The sequence below is a fragment of the Lactuca sativa genome, chromosome 8, assembly GCF_002870075.4.
Source record: "Lactuca sativa cultivar Salinas chromosome 8, Lsat_Salinas_v11, whole genome shotgun sequence".
NCBI classification, from domain to species: Eukaryota; Viridiplantae; Streptophyta; class Magnoliopsida; order Asterales; family Asteraceae; genus Lactuca; species Lactuca sativa.
In genome coordinates this window covers 77,545,475-77,564,264 of record NC_056630.2, presented here as the reverse complement: position 1 = coordinate 77,564,264, position 18,790 = coordinate 77,545,475, and the positions used below count along the sequence as shown (strand labels likewise).

Sequence of the window (18,790 nt, the reverse complement as noted above, 5' to 3'; positions counted from 1 at the left end):
GTCGGAAGCAAGATAGCAGAATTAAAAAGAAAAAAAAATCCTACAACTCAAATCCATAGTAGTCTAATCTACAACTTGATCATGTATAAATACCCAATACAGTATAAATTTTGTAAATTGCCACCTCTAAACAACACCCATATATATTACAAAAGTCATACAAATTCAAAATACAAAAAACTATTATATAATAATAATAAGCACAATAGCATTTCTAAAAAGAAAAACAATCATTGATAATATATACTGGAGACCTACTTGCATTCCAGAGGATCTATGCAGCTTCTCTTCCTTTCTTGATTTTGGAAACTCTTAGCATGACTGCAACATATATCTTGTCTACCATTACCTCAGCAAACATGAAAAGCTTCTGTCTCCACTGCTTCTTGAACAACAGAACTCCAATAACACCCCAAAACCCTGTTACAAAACCACTCATTATGTCCCCGTAAAACAACCATACCTTCATCCACTCATCAGTTGCTTTGTGTTTCTTCTTGCTTCTTGTTGTTGTTGGATCTTGATGATTTGAGCAAGTGTTTGGCAATGGAGGCCCACATAGATGTTTGTTCCCAGCATATATTGAAGGATCATTAAGCGTTTGCAGTTGATTTCCTATTGGAATTTGACCCGACAAGTTGTTGTATGACAAATTCAAATGGCTCAAAAAGTGCAAAGCTGCCATGCTTGAAGAGAAAATAACTCTGTCATCTTTCCAATGTTGTGTGGAATCTCCCCACTGAGATGATTATTAGACAAATTGAGACCCACTAACTTAGAAAGTGCAGTTAGCTCGACCGGTATTTCTCCCACAAGCTTATTGCTTGAAAGATCCATGTTATAAACCATACCCCAAATTGTTGTATATTCAAGATCAACACCTTTCATGCCCTGAATCACATTCTTATCATAATCGGAAGCGGAATGATACAAAGGTATTGAGTGACTCTCAACCATGCCATTTAACTTTCCTACACAACGGGGGATGGTCCCTGTTAATTTGTTGTATGCAAGATCCAAAATTTGAAGAGTTGAAATTTTGCACAGAGATCGACGAATTCTACCGGTGAAGTTGTTTTTGTGTAACCTCAAAACTACCAAATCTATAAATTTTTCTCCAATCCATTTTGGTATATTTCCAGAGAACTTATTATCACCCAAATCTAAGACTTGCAAAAGTTGTAGATTTGCCAATTCTCGTGGAAGTTCACCAATAAAGTTATTGTCATTCAAACTTAACCAAAATAATGATGAATTAAGAGCTATTGAACTTGGAATGACACCAGAGAGCCGATTTGAGCTTAATATCATGTTAGTCAAATCCTTCAGATTCCCCAAACAGTTGGGAATTTTCCCACTTAACATATTTTTGGAAAGATCAAGTCCTACTAAATATGTTCTTCTGCACAATGACCTTGGAATCGACCCATTGAAAAGGTTATATTCCAGAAGTAATGCGGGCTCAGGAGAATATGTATACACTTTATCATTTCCACCATTGGGAAGGTTTGTCAGAGGTCCACTGAATTTGTTGTGAGAGAGATCTAAGACAGGAATGATGGGCATCTTCCGCAACCATGTGGGCAGAGGTCCTGAAAGTGTAGCATTTGACAACACTAAGATTTGAAGCTTCCGTTGTTTTCGAAGCCACTGTGGGAATCCATTACCGATATTGCAAGAACTGAGATTAAGAGATTTTAATTGGAATGGAGGTATCCACCCACGTGAAACATTGAACGTCAACTTAGTGTTAGAAGAAGCATCCAAGTCCTTCAACATGGAAAGGTTGGCAAAATAGGCTTCGGTAACTACTCCTTCTAAAGAATTGTTAGAGAGAACGAGAGAACGGAGTTTGGCAAGTTTCCCTATTGAAAGAGGAATAGACCCATTTAACAAATTAGAACTTAGATTCAAATCTGTTAAAGCTGCTAATGTTCCAAGGGACTTTGGAATTGAACCAGTCAATTGGTTAGAAGAAAGGTCAAGTTTGGTAAGGTTACCAGGGAACTCTGGAACAGGACCAGTCAAGTGATTTTGAGATAGATCTAGCACATCTAAAAATCTTAATCTACTCAGAGATTCAGGGATTGAACCAACCAGTCTGTTGTACGATAGATCAAGAACTCTTAAATTCGCCAAAGAATCCTGGGAGCATTCTGATGCGTTTTTTGGTGAGTCAATCATTTCCATACCAAATTTATTATTTGTCACTCTCAACTGTTGCAGGTGGCACTGTCTCCAGATTCCAACATGCTCAATCTGCTTAAACTTGTTATAAGAAAGATGAAGCTCTAGAAGTTTAGGCATAATAGGAAGGGATGAATTCAACATGGTATCCGAAAGGTCAAGGACTCTTAGGGAGCTCATGTTAGTCAAAAAGGACAGAAATATGCCTCCAAGTGGATTAAAGCTAAGATCGAGGTGTTGGATGTTAGAAAGTGTACTGAAATTAAGACGAGGGGAAGATAGATGTGTCCTATCAAGCCCACAATCAAACAAATGCAGCTCTGATAGAGAAGGGATCATGCTTAGTAGGTCTGGAAAGTTCCATGCCAAACTAAGATTAAAGACGGAAAGATCGAGGAATGTGAGGGAGGTCATGTTTTGAAAAAAGGTGGGGAGTGGACCTTCGAAAGAATTGAAGCCAAGATCGAGGTGTTTGATGTTGGGAAGTATTCTACTCAAATTAAGAAAAGCACCAAGGTCAACATTGGAAAGTAGACAATTCGACAAACTTAACTCTTTCAACAAGGGAGTCATGTGAAGCAAAGTTTGATCCCAGTTTTGTGCTCCACTAAGATCCACTGAACTCAAGTCGAGAAGCTCGAGTGACGGAAGGCGAGAAATCCATGCAATTTCATCCGCCTTTAAAAAGTTTGAACCGAGATTAAGAACCTTTAAATTAGAAAGATTTCCAATTTGAGGAGGAATAATACCTTCAAAACCAGCATCAAATAGATTGAGGTAGGTCAGCTGTTTAAAGGATCCAATGAACTCAGGGATCTGACTTCCTAGAAAAAAACCATTCCCACTCAAGTCGAGGTATTTGAGATGTCTCAACTCTGCCAAAGAAGAGCTCACCTTATTACGAGTAAAGAAGTCGTAGTAGGAATCTGCATTAAGTTTAAGGCGTTGAACATTTCCAGTGACAGCATCACACTGGATTCCTTCCCACATGCAACACTCATTTCCAACCCATGAGGACAACATTTCAAAAGGATCTTGGATACTGTGTTTGAAGTTGAGAAGAGCAAGTCGCTCGTGCTCAGAGCAGATTACACTAACATTTCCAATCCCCAAACAAGTATACGTGGCTGCAAACAAAAAAACACATACGAAAATGAGATGGAGCCCCAAACCCCTCCGCTTTTCCATTATGAACCCTAACTCAATTTTAGTTTAGAAGAAAGTTTAAACTGAAAGATGAGTTGTGATGATGTAAGAATGGATTATTATGATCAAGTAACGAGTACATTTATAAAGACATAAATGAAGAATAACTTGTTGCAATATTGGAAGACTGAGTCAATGGAGAATCTGTATCCACAACTCAAATGAAAATTTGGCCGGCCAACTCTTTTTAAAATAAAGGATAAATTACAGAAATCGTCCCTGCAGTTATATGAAAATTTTGGATTAGGTCCCTAAAAGATTTTTAGTGCTGATTTCATTCCTAGGTTTTCAATTCATTTTGAGTTAAGTCACCTATTATTAACACCGTTTAGTTCATAAATGTTAAAAGTATGTGAATTTACTTATATAGCCTTACCACTCCTCCACATCTTCATATCCACCGGATGAATGCAAATCGATCCCAAGCATTGGACCTGCAAATCAATTCCAAATGAAAAGCTCAATAATATCCCTTATAAAATATGCAAATTGATACCAATTGCCAAGCATCAGACCTACATATTAGCCTTTCAAAAACCTGCACATTCATGACAACCTTCAAATCGATTCTATAAACCAAATATTAACCCCATTACTCCTCTACCCAACCCACCCCTCACCATCTTCTTCTCCGGGAAACCACCCACAAGACCACAACTTCATCTTCTCCAGGAAATCCATCAATATTCATCTTACATGCAGTCCAATTATCTTCAAAAGGTTCCGGCGTCACTCTTTTTGTGTTACTTTCTATTACAAACCATTAATTAACAAAAGACCTATATGCATTTCATGAACAAAAATTCCAAATAAATGAATACCCTTGTTTTTTGTTCCTTCCTGATACGAGCTTTGGCGCACCATCCGCTGTGGTCGAAATTTTAGAACCTGGATTGGGGAATGGGGTTTTTGGGCTGTGCAAATCGATGAATAAAAAACGCAAGTACACTCGTTTAACCAAAAAAAAATAATTCCTGAACAAGAAATCCAGAAATCGATTGCGCACCCTAGATATCAATGAACAAGAAACCAAAAAAAAAAAAATAATCATAAATTGATTTACAAAAAACCACAACAACTTTAATGGCTTCGACGCGTTCGTCTTCTACCTCCAGATATCCGCAAATAGAGAAGAACGAGAGGGAACAGAAGGAATAGAACTACCTGGTAAGGGTGCTTAGGTTAGGGGTTGAGTGGGGTGGCGAGTGACGACAGAGGGTCGATGTTGTAGTGACGGACAATGTGATGGGTGTGAGAAACAGACGACAAGAGATCTAAAAGGGCTGGTGGGCGGACATCAAGGGTGAAATAGTAATTTAAAAGTATTTAACGGAAGAAAATAAACAATGTTAATGATTGGGACTTGATTCAAAATAAATTAAAACCCTAGGGATCAAATCAGCAATACAAATCTTTCAAGGACCCAATCCAAAATTATTGTATAACCACAGGTACTATTTCTGTAATTTACCCTAAAATAAAAAATAAAAAGAATAATTTAGAAAAAAAAATTAATAATATGTTACGGGCAATTTAATCATATAATATTTGTTAGGGAGCATAGCCTAACCAAAACCAAATCAAATCATAACGGCGGTGGGTTACAATTAACTGTAGTTGATTAAAAAATAGCAGTGACCATTTCTATAATTTACTCTAAAAAATTGTTCAAGATATTTAACCAAAAATGTTCAAGGTAGACCTCACATTTGAGACATCAGTCTCTCCAAATCACATGCAACATTCACTTTGTTTATTTGTCTCATTTGGTTATTTTATTTGTCTTATTTTATAATATGAAAACAATAATTTTAATTTATCACACTAAAGTTACAAGTTACAAACTAATGAGTACATCAATCAAACATTGTGATGGGAGACTTGAAAGTCAATGGGAATTTTGTATCCATATGCATTTGGCCTTTATCTATATTTATTTTTCCAATGACAAACGTAATATACATGGAAGTTGACGTTTGATTTGTAGCCACAAATTTTTTTTTTTTTTTGGCCATAGGCTATTTTTCTTTTCATGTGGATGAAAAAACTATATCGTAATCTAATACTTGCAATAATATCTTGAATCACATTATTTAAAAACTATAGTATTATTTTTATATATTGAAATGCATAAACTTGTATGAATTTAGAAAAGATATATTATTATTTTAATAGATTTAAGTCGGAAATGATACACAGAACTCGTGAATTTGTTCACAGGAAAATGATACATAAGAGATCCAAGTAGTTTCTTTGTATGCCCCGCATGACTTTAAAGTCAACATGGAAGTCAATGGACAATTTGTATCAACGATCGTGTATTCTTTTAGTCTTGGTTCCTTTTTAATTTTCTCTTAATCAAAATAAATCAAAATAAGTATCTATATTTATATCATATTATATCATACTATCATACTATATTTATAAATGAGATATTTTTTTATTATCTCATTCATTTGAAACCCCCCACACAAAAAATTCAAACATCACATGCATTTGAAACCCTCATATATTTTCACCTTCAAAATAATTAATCACACATCATAAAAGGTTTTATAATTTATATAATATGTTTAATAAGAAATTAATTGATAGTCTACTATAAAAATGTCATTATATTTGAGTAGACATACAAATACAAATCACATACACAATTTACAAAGAAAATAAGTTTAAAAGTTTTGAGTTGGTTTGAGGGCTTTGAACCATTTTTCGAGCCATGTAATTATTTTAAAGTTTTTAATTTGTAAGTTTGTTATATACTAATTTTTATTTTATATTTTTCTTGGTTTAAGTATTTTTTAAGACAATCATTGTATATTGTGGTTGAAACTTTAATGTAAATTAGAGTAGATTCATGTTATCGATCATATGTTATGGAAAGTTATATAGATAATATTTAATTAAATATTATATATATATATATATATATATATATATATATATATATATATATATATGTCTATATGTTTATGTTGCTTCAAAGTATTAATTAATAAAAAAATCGTGGATATGCAATATTATTCATAGTATCCATGTATGTCTTTTTTAAATGCAAAATTGTCTATCTTATTACTTTATATTTTAGTACATGTTAAACATTTTAATTATAATAATAAGTGTCTTTTAAAAAATTTCTTTCATTTATTAATAATAATAAGTGGTTTTAAAACTAATAAACAATAATTATAAAGAATAAAATCATATTATAAAAATCATGGATATGTCATATTACCACCATCTTGACTTTCTGAATTTTGCTCTTTATGAGCACCAAAAGTCAGATCCTTAGGTCTTTGAATTGATGAAAACCGCATCTCATCAAAAATTGCATCTTGTGATTCAATAACAGTGTTAACCGAAACCGAATCATTAGGTTCTATTACATAAAACCTATATGCCTTAGAATGTTCAACATATCCAATGAATATACAATCAATTCCACGTTCTCCCAAATTCTTGTTTTTGGGCTCGGTGAGTTTTACAACTTCCCGACATCCCCAAACCCGAAAATAACTTAGATTCAGATTTTTCTTGAACCAAAGTTCATATGGGACTGTTTTGTTCCTTTTATTTAGAACCCTATTTAATAAATAGCAGGTCGTTAACATGGCCTCTCCCCATAATCCTTCACTCAATCTCGAGTAAGACAACATCGAGTTTATCATTTCCTTTAAAACTCGATTTTTACGTTCAACAATATCATTCTGTTGGGCCGTGTAAGGTGTCGTGGTCTCATGAATGATAGCCACTGATTGGAAGTATATGGGATCCATATATTCACCTCCCCTATCAGTCCTGAGACTAGGGTGCAGACGAGCAGAGCCGAGCCCGAGCCTGGCCAGGCTCGGCTCGGGCTCGTTTAAGTTATATGAGGCTCGAGCTCGAGCTCGGCTCGATTCGAGTTTTCTTATACTGAGCTCGGCTTGAGCTCGTAAAGAATTATACAAGCTCGGCTCGGGCTCGGGCTCGACTCGTTTTTTATCTGACGTGCCTAAATAAGCTTAAGCTCGACTCGAGCTCGTTAAGAAGCTCGTTTACTAATACCCTAAATCCATAATTCTGCTAATATGTTTTTTTTATTATATATAAATAATAATAAAGTATATTATATAACGGCTCGTTTAGGCTCGCGAGCCTAATTGAGCTTAATGACATAGGCTCGAGCTCGAGCTCGTTTAATAAATGAGCTTAATATTAAGCTCGAGCTTGGCTTGGGCTCGTTTAAAATCGATTTCGAGTCGAGATTTTAATGATCCGATCCCGAGTAGCTCGCGAGTAGCTTGGCTCATTTGCACCCCTACCTGAGACATTTAACCGGAATGTCCAACTGCAATTCCACCTCGGTTTTGTATATTTTGAATTTATCTAAGTCTTCATACTTGGAATGTAACAAATACACATAGCAAAAATGAGTATAGTCATCAATAAAAGTGACTACATACTTTTTATTTCCCAAAGAAGGAGTGGAGTGAAAATCACACAGGTCACTGTGTATAAGTTCCAAAATAGCTGGATTTCTAGTGACACTAGGAAAAGGATGTTTCGTCACTTTTGTAAGCATGCATGTTTTACATTTATTAGATGCCATATCAAAGGCTAGAATTAATCCATCTTTTGACATCTCATGCATCCTTCTAAAGTTGACATAACCTAATCTTAGATGCCAAAACATAGATTTATCAACATTAGAAACAAAAGATACAAAAATGCAAAATTTTGAACAGGTAATGATTTGTCAACAAGATTTAAACGAAACATTATATTATTTAAATATCCAAAGCCAATAAACATTCCACCCTTAGACAAAACAAACTTATCCGACTCAATAACTTGTTTAAAATTAGCAGAATTCAAACAACTAGAACTAACAAGATTCATGTGAATCTTGGGAACAAACAAAACATCAAATAACTTAATTGTATTTCCAGACGTAAATTCAAGACACACGACACCTAAACCACAAATAGGAATAAAAGAATTGTCTCCCATTTTCAGCACCAACCCATCTTCAAGCGGAGTTAATGATTCAAACATCCGTTTATCCTTGCATACATGGTTCTTTGCTCCGGAGTCGATCCACTAAGCAACATCATCATCCTGCACATAGAATGATTCAGGGATAAATGAAAACATAATAAACATAATTTTGATTAGAATTATCAAAGTTAGTCAAAAACTGACCTCCTTTAACTTGGGCCGAAGACCCGTTCACTTTCCCATTGACTCCACTGTTTCCAGCACCATTATTGCCCAAATTCACACGACAGTCATGCTTGCAATGCCCAGCCTGATTGCACCTCCAACAAACCAAATCCTTTCTCTTTTTGTTGGAGTTGCTTGGTACATGTTCCTGCTTACGTATGTCATGTCCTTTGTGGTTCTGGTTCCTTGGTTTGTTTTCAACCATATGAACCGAGGGTTGTCCAGGCTCAATTTTTCCTTTGAGTTTTTCAGATTTGTCACTTTCCTTCGCATGAAGCGATTCTTCAATACGAATGTGACTAGCAAGTTGAACCAAAGACAATTCCTCCTTTTGATTTTTCAACTTGTGTTTGAAGTCTTTCCAGGATGGATGCAGTTTGTCAATGATGGTTGACACAACAATGGACTCATACATATTCATATGGTGCAGTTTAAACCGACCGTATATGCCAAGGAGTTCATTGAATTGTTCAGTAACAGACCTTGAGTCATCCATCTTAAAATTGTTAAAGTCACTGACTAGAAACTTCTTGCTAGAAGCATCCTCGGTGATATACTTCAACTCAAGGGTGTCCCACAACTCCTTGGCACACAAGGCTTCACTATGGATATCAAATAAAGCATCATACATACCGTTCAGAATGTGACTTTTGCAGATGTAGTCATCGTTGTCCTACTTCTGTCTCTGCTTATCTCTTTAATAGTCTCAACAACACCTTCCTCTGGCTCCGCTGGTCTTGGAGTACTCAGCACATATGCTGCTTTCAGAGTAGTCAGCATGAAGTGCATCTTCTTCTTCAAGCTCCTAAAGTCGACACCTTCGAACTTCTCCAGCTTTGCAAACTTAGTGGTTTGAGTCACCCATCTCCAAAAATAGTAAATATCAGTTTGAATGTTGGGAAATTTAGGGTTTATGGTGGAGATCTGGATAACAACTTGGATCGTAATATCACTTTCTGAACTAATATTTCTACCCTATGCCTGAGTTACAAGAAATTCATCCTAGGATAATCATAGTGGACACTTACGATTCTAGGCACAGAAATCGTAAGTCAATATGCTAGAGGATTTTTGAAAGTATGATGAAAACGAGAGCTTAAGATCGTCCTACTTTTCTGAAAAGAAGAGTCGTTTATATAATAAACGATATTAGGGTTTCATTAGGGTTAGGCCGCTATGGATTCCTTTAGAAGCAAGTTAGGGTAATCCAGATTTTAATGGGGATTTAGGGTTACCAAAACTAACGAGTTTCGTTAGTTTTACCATAATCACCCTCAAGAATCGAAATATCACACTAGTGGGACCCAGGGGCGCTGCCCCTAGACCCCACCAAAGGGGCGCTGCCCCCAGACCCCCGACTAGTCATCGAACCGGCTTCTAATTTGATCTTATACATGCGTGCACTCCGTACCAACCCGTACACATATTAGAAAACAAATTAAGAAGCCCCTTAGCTCACATGCTAATTCAAGTTACTCAAAATGACTTGGTGACACTAAAATCACCAACATCTTACTCCTCTACATATTGTTCTTTACACGAGCACCACAATGATTCTTTGTATCCTGGCTGCCACTGCAGGTAGAAACGCTGACACCAAATGTTCCGACGATGTAAGAACTTTATTTTGCTGTTCTGATGACCAGATATGTCCTTTGCACTGTCAACAACCGTTCTCACACACTCTGAGACCAAAATACTCGTTGTAGATCATCAACTACTCGAAATTGCTTTTCTTGTGATCAATCTTCTCAAAAATCAATGTCTCCTTGTTATCATCTCCAACAACCCGCATCGATGTCGCCCTCTGATCTAACCACCGCCTCCTACGATTACAAAAGCCTAGTATAAGGTGGAGTTACCAGATTCTTTGTTGGGGTCGTTTATCACCGTTGTGTGTAACTCAACTCAATCGCCACCGCGTTTGGACAACATTGACCTCCTTCGCCATCGTGTTTGCACAACATTGACCTCCTTCAGGTAACACACATGGGAGGAGCTTTGACGGTTCTGAACATGATAATCAATTTTCCTGAAGTTGGTTGACCACTGACCAAAAACCATTCCCAAATTCATACTGAAAACTAACAAGCAAAAAGAACACAAAATTTATATCAAGCGATTCTTTTTATATATTGAACTTCAAGTCAAATTTCCATGGGACTCTAAAACATGGAACGAAAAAATTTTCTGTAAAATTTGATGCTCAGAATCCCTAATAGAAAATCTCAATTTGTGTATACCTAAAATAGAAATAGAGTGATTATGTTCGATGAGAAACTAAACAGATAAAACACACAATCGAAGGAAGGCATCGAGAAATTGAGGAAAATGTTAGAAATAACTGAAATTGAAAAGGAAGGAGATGTGTATGAACACATGCGTCTCCTCTGTACGTGTTTCCTAAGTACTTCTCCATTGATCTTCTCTGTATGCACTAGAGTTTTGGTAATGGGGGAGGCAGGAGATGAAACTGAGCAATGTGTATGTGTGTGTGTGTGCGCGCACCTTTCTCTTGCCTTTATCTCCACATATGGGAAGACTTTATAATTGTTATCAGTTTATCACTAAACCAACCGCCATATGATTGATATGTAGATGAAAGTTTGACAGATGGGAAGAAATTAGAATGACGAAGCTACATGTCAACACTTTCTAGCCAAATAAAAAAGCCAAATAACAAACCTAACCGGTTATAATGGGTTTGTTACCTTAATTAGCCGGTAAAACACAAGCTGGTTCCCTTCATATGCAAAAAAAAAAAAAATAATAAGATGACAAACTTTTTAAAATAAAAGTGATAAATTGGTTGGGCTAAAGTGACAAAGAAACAAACAGGTTGGGAGCACGTTGAAACTTATCCAAAGTGTAATCTAATACTTACAATCTCTTGAAATGATACACGAAATTGTAAATTTAAATACCGATATTATGATTTCGATATATCTAAGTCGGAAATGAGATACACGAACATGTGGATTTGTTAATAGGAAAAGGGAAAATGTCATGTTATCCTAACGAACTTGTCAAGTTTGTTTTAAAAGGTCACCCAATTAATCTTTTTTGTACATTAAGGGAACGACATATAAATTGACCAGTTGAAATGGTCCCTTGACCTGTAATAAAACGTTTCCATAACAAAGCAGTAAAAAACCGGTGAGGTGGCTGCCTAGTCACAGCTTATGTGGCAATTGACTCTGGTCCACAGTCAACCCTTGTTCCCCAAGTTTGGACACCCCCTTATATAAATAAAGTGATGTCCTAATGAGTTTATCACGCCCACTTTGTTACCCTTATCGGTCTCTTCGTTTGTTCTTCCTTTCGTTTCCCACTTTGTGAGTCCATCGAACCACCACTTCGAGATCTGCAAGCATTAAAGAACACAACCCATAAATGTTTATTAGAATAATTGCTACAATGCACATGATGAAACTTAATTGTAAAAAAACATATATGAATGGAACAAGAATGGTTTGACTTTGACTGTAGGTAGCAACTAAATTACAACATAACCTATATATGGTATCTATCTAATACTGACTAACAAAGTATGCAAGTACAACCAGGGACCTTTGTAGTTATCAGGCATGTGAAGATACAATCAACTTAGAAGGAAAGTTGTTGTTGCTCAACTTTAGAGCACCATCTCACCATGTCATAAGCTTTCCAGATGTCAGTCCAGTGCCAATAGCTTCGGTTGTTGAATCTCGTGCAAGTTAGGTTGTGGTTGTATTGGCTCCAAGCGGAACGTAGGCGCTTTAGGTGTGTGTTGGCCATGCACTCTCGCGTCGTGTAATGTCGTATGTATGATAGAGGTGGTGTGGTGATTGACCTCAATGCTAATGGTTATCCCCAAGGTTCAACGAATGAATGAAGCTATGCTATGATCGTACCCGGATAGAGAGGACTATTCAAATCCTGGTGAAGTAAAGGACTATGAGAATTCTCAAGTCGATGCGAAGTTAACTCTAGGGGCTTATGGGATAGGTTAGCTCACCTTATGAATAGGTTAGCTCGACTTATCATCCGAGAAGAGTGAAGAGAGGAACCTTCGGAGCTCCTCTTCTATCGTATCGATTGAGCGGTTCATATCTTCTATCATCTCCGTAGAGGGTTCAGTCTCCACTATTTTAAGTCCGTATTTATTTCTACCCCTGAGCTCGAAAACCTGGTGGAGGACTCATATAAACCTCTTCGTGGAGGTCTCCATGAAGAAAGGCCTTTTTGACATCGAGCTGATGCAGTGACCAAGATCTGTTAGCTGCAACTGACAGACTGACTCGTATGGAATCAGTTTCATTTGGCTCTAGACTACGATTCGATAGTCTCTGGTTTGATGGTTGTACGTGCTAAAAATCCGGTACATTCCGTTTTGTTTCCCATCCCAGTCTTTCGCAACACTTCAGGTTTACTCTTCTCCGAATCGAATCTACGCATATCGAATTCAGTAAAGACTTGAATAGATGCCTTCCTTCAAATAGAGTTCATCCTGTTGATGGTCTTTACTACACTAAGGCTAGATCCGGACTAATCCTAGCCTATTCTTATGAAGGAAGGTGAGCATGAAGCAACGGCTAGATCCTCACAGTAGGCAGCTTAGCTGTGATTATGAAGTCAGGTGAGAAGCGTTATGCAATAGAGAAGTCAGCTAGTGCACTTAGACAGGTAGTTGATTTCATTAGGGAATTGAATTGCAGGAAGGTCAGGTAGTCCTTAGGCCGTTGAGCGAAACTCTTGGCATCCTCCTCTTATGAGGGGACACCCTTTATACCAGAAATGTAACTTCTAGCAACCTTAAAACAGATGTGAGATGAAATATAAGTCATAAGATGAAAGATACATAACCTAAAACAATTTCATTAAAACAGAGGGAGTATATAATATTTCTCTTTAAGACTAAACACACTAAGTTGAATCAAATGAAGGCATCACCTGAGTTAGCATTCACACACAGATCGACAAGCTGCAAAACAAAGAATCAAGCCAATCAATGTATGATTTTGGGTCAATTATAAAATTAACGACCATAGCTAAACATGGTGTAGAATATCACCAATCAATGCATGATTTTTGGTCAATTCTTGATTATTTCATCAATAATTGCAAGTTATTGAGCATATTATGGTTTACACATGATATATATTAACATCAACCTAAAAATCCATTACCCATAAACACTAGTATGGCGGTTTATGTATAATCTGAGTAAAAGATCGAAAGAACATAAAAACTCACAAGGACCTTGAAGTAGATGTAATCATCGGCGTTGAAGCACCTTCATAAAGATGAATATAGTACCAATTATTGATTGAAAAATGGAAATTTTGAAACTTCATGGTTGGATTCACAAAACAACCACCATGCTTTTTTTACAAGAATTAGTATACAATACTTACCTAGTTCTTCATGATGTTAATTGGGTCATAAGGGCCTTGTAATGACCGATTGCTTCTTGTAAAACAGCACCCATTTGCTAATTTGTTAGTTATTCCAAAATCAAATGATTTTCGTGAAGAAAAATCACGAATTTATTTCAGAAAGGGAAGAACAGAATATTATCCATAATTGAATTTATTACCCACCCATGTTCAAGGTAAGCTTTTGGACGTTGTACATTGAAATCAAGATCCCATCTTTGCAAAGAGATCATGGAATACTACCAGTGAAGTTGTTTTTGTGGAACCTCAAAACTACCAAATATGTAAGTTTTTTCCCGATACATTTGGGAATATTTCCACCGAGTTTATTGTCACCCAAATCTATGACTTCCAAAACTTGTAGATTCCCTAATTCCCGAGGAAGTTTACCGATAAAGATATTGTTGTTCATAATTTAAGCAATATAATAATGAATTACGAGCAATTGAACATGGAATGTTACTAGAGAGCTGATTTGAGCTTAATCTCATAGCAGATTCCAAACACAATTGGTAATTTTCACCTGATACAATAGACAAATTTAATAATTTATTGTTCCATTAAAAATATAAACAAAATTGCCAATAAATTTAATTAAAAGAATGCTCAAAGGCATTTTAATATATATGAACTTACAATATTTTTAGATAAAGGGTAAGATGGTAACTTTACTTGGAACATGACCAAATTTGCTATAAAACATCAAAATAACCACCAAAATTGCAACAAATTCTTTTATTGTTTTGAAACAAAAATGCTTTTTTGAGGATAACTAGTCAAATCTATTCATAAGAAGTCTAATTACTTTCACGGTAGACCTCACATATGAATTTGAAGTCGATAAAGTAGCCCCCAAAATTCACATATTTGTTCTATTATTATTTTTTCACACTGTATTAAACCTTAAACGTTGGGCTACTTTAACTGAATGAAACATTCATTTTATTTATTTGTTTGTGTTTATAATTTAATCAGGCTGTGGTATATATTAGACAATGTGTTTTCAAATTATATGGTTCAGGCAAAATATTTTATCCACTTGAAGCAATTCAAAGTACACAACAAAACTCACAAGTAATTAACATGGTTTAATGGAGGAGAGGAGCAATCATGAAGAGCCATGCGATGATGCACTCAAAATGATCTAAATTAAGAAACAAAATTAATAAAGTAACGAACAAGGTTACGTGTGATACACTATATGAAAAACTTAAAACACATAAGTAGAAAGTCAAGAAAAATCCAAAATCAAAAAAACTGACAAAATATCATAACCTTAGAAATAATTTAGTATCAGAAGTGACTTTATGACCCTCTTTACATCTATTGTCAATGATGATATGCCTTGTGGAGGATTACATAACATAGATGATGATGAGAAAAACATAGCTATCTTATCCTATCCAAAACCATCTTACTCTTCAGGAAGGGCAAAATGGACCACCAGTTTTCTGTAGAAAATACCAACAGTACAACTTCATGTCAATCAGAGTGATTGTTTAATTAGACTGAACACCATACAAACAAACACAAAAATATGAGATTAACCCTAATCTAATCTCATAACTTGCAGACTCATGAGAATATAATCAAACAATCAACCAAGATCACTCCCATTGCAGATTCATACTAGACCATAGTCCTCTCTAAATACCAAATCCATCAAAAAAAAAAAAACTCCACCTTTCACCCAAACATCCTCTTTCTATACATGAAAAAACTAGAAATTTTACAAATGAAGAAAATAAATAATGAGTCAATTACATGGTTCTTACTTACTTGGACCAATGCAGATGAAAACCGAGGGATGCAACAGCATGTTGGGAGTGAGAGCAGCAGCAGAAGGTCGAGAATTAAAAAGAAAAAAAAATCTACAACTCAAATACATAGTAATCTAAATCTACAACTTGATCATGTATAAATACCAAATCCAAAAGAACTTTTGTAAATTAGCACCTCTAAACAACACTGATATCACAAAGGTCATACAAATACAAAATCCAAATAGTAATACATTAGAATAAGCATATCTCAAAAGCAAAACCATCACTGATAACATGCATTCAAGAACTACTTGCATTCCACATGATCTATGCAGCTATTCTCTTCCTCTCTTGAACTTGGCAACTCTTACCACAACTGCAACGTATATCTTATCCATGGTTTCCTCAGCAAACATGAAAAGTTTGTGTCTCCACTGCTTCTTGAACATCAGAACTCCAATAACACCCCAAAACCCTGTTCCAAAACCACTCATTATATCCACATAAAACAACCATACCTCCATCTTCTCATCAGCTGCTTTGTGTTTCTTCTTGCTTGTTGTTGTTGGATCTTGATGATTTGAGCAACTATTTGGCAGTGGAGGTCCACATAGACCTTTGTTCCCAGCATAAATTGATGGATCATCAATAAGCGTCTGCAGTTGATTTCCTGTTGGAATTTGACCCGACAAATTGTTGTGTGACAAATTCAAATGGCTCAAAAAAGTCAAAGCTCTCTGGAATACCCCCTCTCAGATGATTATTAGACAGATTCAGACCCACCAACATGGAAAGTGCAGTGAGCTCAACAGGTATTTCTCCCACAAGTTTATTGCTTGAAAGGTCCATGTTATAAACTATTTCCCAAGTTGTTGTATATTCAAGATCAACACCTTTCATGACCTGAATCACATTCTTATCATGATCCATATCTGAATAATACATATTCATCAAGTGGCCCACAACCATGCCATTTAAGTTTCCTACACACGGAGGGATGGTTCCGGTTAAGTTGTTGTATGCAAGATCCAAAATTTGAAGATTTGAACTTTTGCAAAGAGATGGAGGAATTCTACCAGTGAAGTTGTTTTTGTGTAAACTCAAAACTACCAAAGATGTAAGTTTTTTCCCTATCCAATTGGGTATATTTCCATATAATTTATTGTCACCCAAATCTAAGACTCCCAAACCTTGTAGATTCCCTAATTCTGGAGGAACTTCACCAGTAAAGTTATTTTTGTTCAAATTTAACCAAAATAATGATGAAATAAGAGCAATTGAGCTAGGAATGGCACCAGAGAGCTGATTTGAGCTTATACTCATGATAGTCAAACCCTGCAGATTCCCCACACAGTTGGGAATTTTCCCACTTAACATGTTTCTTGAAAGATCAAGCACTTTCAAATCTGTTCTTCTGCATAATGACCTTGGAATTTAACCATTGAAAAGGTTATATTCCAGAAGTAATAGATCAAAAGGCCAATATGCATCACCATTTCCTGCATTAGGAAGGTTTTTCAAAGATCCGCTGAGTTTGTTGTGAGAGAGATCTAAGAAATTAATGATGGGCATCTTCCGCAGCCATGTGGGCAGCGGCCCCGAAAGTGTAGCATTGAACAACTCTAACATCTTAAGTTTCCTCAGATGTCGAAGCCACTGCGGAAATCCATTCCCGATATTGCAAGAGCTGAGACTAAGATATATCAACTGGAATGGAGGTATCCACCCACATGAAACATTGAATGTCAGCTTAGTGTTAGAAGAAGCATCCAAGAGCTTCAACACTGAAAGATTAGCAAAATGGGCTTCGGTAACTGCTCCTTCTAAAGAATTGTTAGAGATAGATAGAGTACGGAGTTTGGCAAGTTGCCCTATTGAAACTGGAATGGTCCCATCCAACAAATTAGATCCTAGATCCAAATCTGTTAAAGATGCTAATTTTCCAAGGGATTCTGGAATTGAACCATTCAATAGGTTTTCAGATAGATATAGTACTTGTAAAAATCTTAATCTTCCTAGAGATTCAGGGATTGAACCAGTCAGTTTGTTGTATGATAGATCAAGGTCTCTTAAGTTTGCCAGTCCTCCAAGTGTTTCTGGAATTCTACCTTTATGGAGCACTCCAATTGTTCACCTTTAAAAAACTTTCTTTTAAAAATTTGTAAACTTCTAATTCAAAATTATTAAAAAGTTGGAATAATTTTAAAACATTTACAATATATAGATTTTTTTATTTTTATTTGCTAAGTAATATTTTGTTTTTATTTTTTTAAAAGACCCTCCATACTTATTGTTAAATATTTAATTTATTTAATTTTATTGTTAGATACTATTTACTTTAAAAATATTGTATATGCTTAAAACAAAAGAAAAAAATTATAAGAGGCTATATAAAATATTTTACAAAACAAAAACATATTTATTAATTAAAAAATAAAGTTTAAAATTGGTCAATATTTAATTAATATTTAGGAAAATATGGATATTTTAAATATAACATTTGAAAAAAATAATACAAACAAATATGAAAAATAAAATCGTTATTAAAAGTGAAAAAAATGACTTATCAGGGTAATTAACTTTTCGTTTTGTTCATATTTAGGCAATTTTCTTTTTTCGTACACATTTAACTATTTAACTTGTTAATTTGTTCACATATTAGCATTGTCACCTGCTATAGCCGGTGACATTGCCAATATGTAAAACACATATAACAAGTTAAATGGTCAAATGTGTACAAAAATAAAGAAGTTACCTAAATGTGAACAAAGCGATAAAGATAATTACCCTCGTAAGTCATTTTCCCTAAAAATTTGTAACCACAAACTTATATGCTTATGCAAGTTTTCTTTATCTCAATCACAAAAAGTGGTTTACGGGACAAGACTATTCCACACAGCACATGCAATTCTATTTCACCACAATCTTTTAACAAATTAGAATTGAATAAAATGCAGTATTTGACAAATAAGCATTTCCATTTCAATAAATCATAGATACATCATAAATATT

The 18,790-nt window shown here is 35.3% G+C and overlaps 2 protein-coding genes across 2 annotated transcripts; both read right to left on the bottom strand.

Moving 5' to 3' along the window:
• Positions 1–274: 274 nt before the first annotated feature.
• LOC128127755 (receptor-like protein EIX2) lies at positions 275–9,229 on the bottom strand. The gene is made up of 7 exons (XM_052766439.1): positions 8,578–9,229; positions 6,629–6,772; positions 4,041–4,143; positions 3,932–3,962; positions 3,770–3,827; positions 776–3,314; positions 275–686 (listed from the first exon to the last, which is right to left on the bottom strand). The coding sequence occupies exons 1-7, from the start codon at positions 9,227–9,229 to the stop codon at positions 275–277; spliced, it is 3,939 nt and encodes a 1,312-aa protein (XP_052622399.1).
• A 6,884-nt stretch (positions 9,230–16,113) lies between these two features.
• Positions 16,114–17,155, bottom strand: LOC111896104 (receptor-like protein EIX2). Its single transcript, XM_052766438.1, has 2 exons — positions 16,562–17,155; positions 16,114–16,515 (listed from the first exon to the last, which is right to left on the bottom strand). Exons 1-2 carry the CDS (start codon positions 17,153–17,155, stop codon positions 16,114–16,116), a joined length of 996 nt encoding a protein of 331 aa, XP_052622398.1.
• Positions 17,156–18,790: the final 1,635 nt, after the last annotated feature.

Excerpts from the sequence above, each read along its gene's own strand:
- LOC128127755 (XM_052766439.1), bottom strand. The coding sequence starts at position 9,229 with ATGTATGATGCTTTATTTGATATCCATAGTGAAGCCTTGTGTGCCAAG. Across the intron at positions 3,828-3,931 it reads AGGTTGTCATGAATGTGCAG|GTCCAATGCTTGGGATCGAT; the intron begins GTTTTTGAAAGG and ends ATTGATTTGCAG. Across the intron at positions 687-775 it reads GAGCTAACTGCACTTTCTAA|CATGGCAGCTTTGCACTTTT; the intron begins GTTAGTGGGTCT and ends TTTCTCTTCAAG.
- LOC111896104 (XM_052766438.1), bottom strand. The coding sequence starts at position 17,155 with ATGTTAAGTGGGAAAATTCCCAACTGTGTGGGGAATCTGCAGGGTTTG. Across the intron at positions 16,516-16,561 it reads TCACTGCACTTTCCATGTTG|AGAGCTTTGACTTTTTTGAG; the intron begins GTGGGTCTGAAT and ends GGGGTATTCCAG.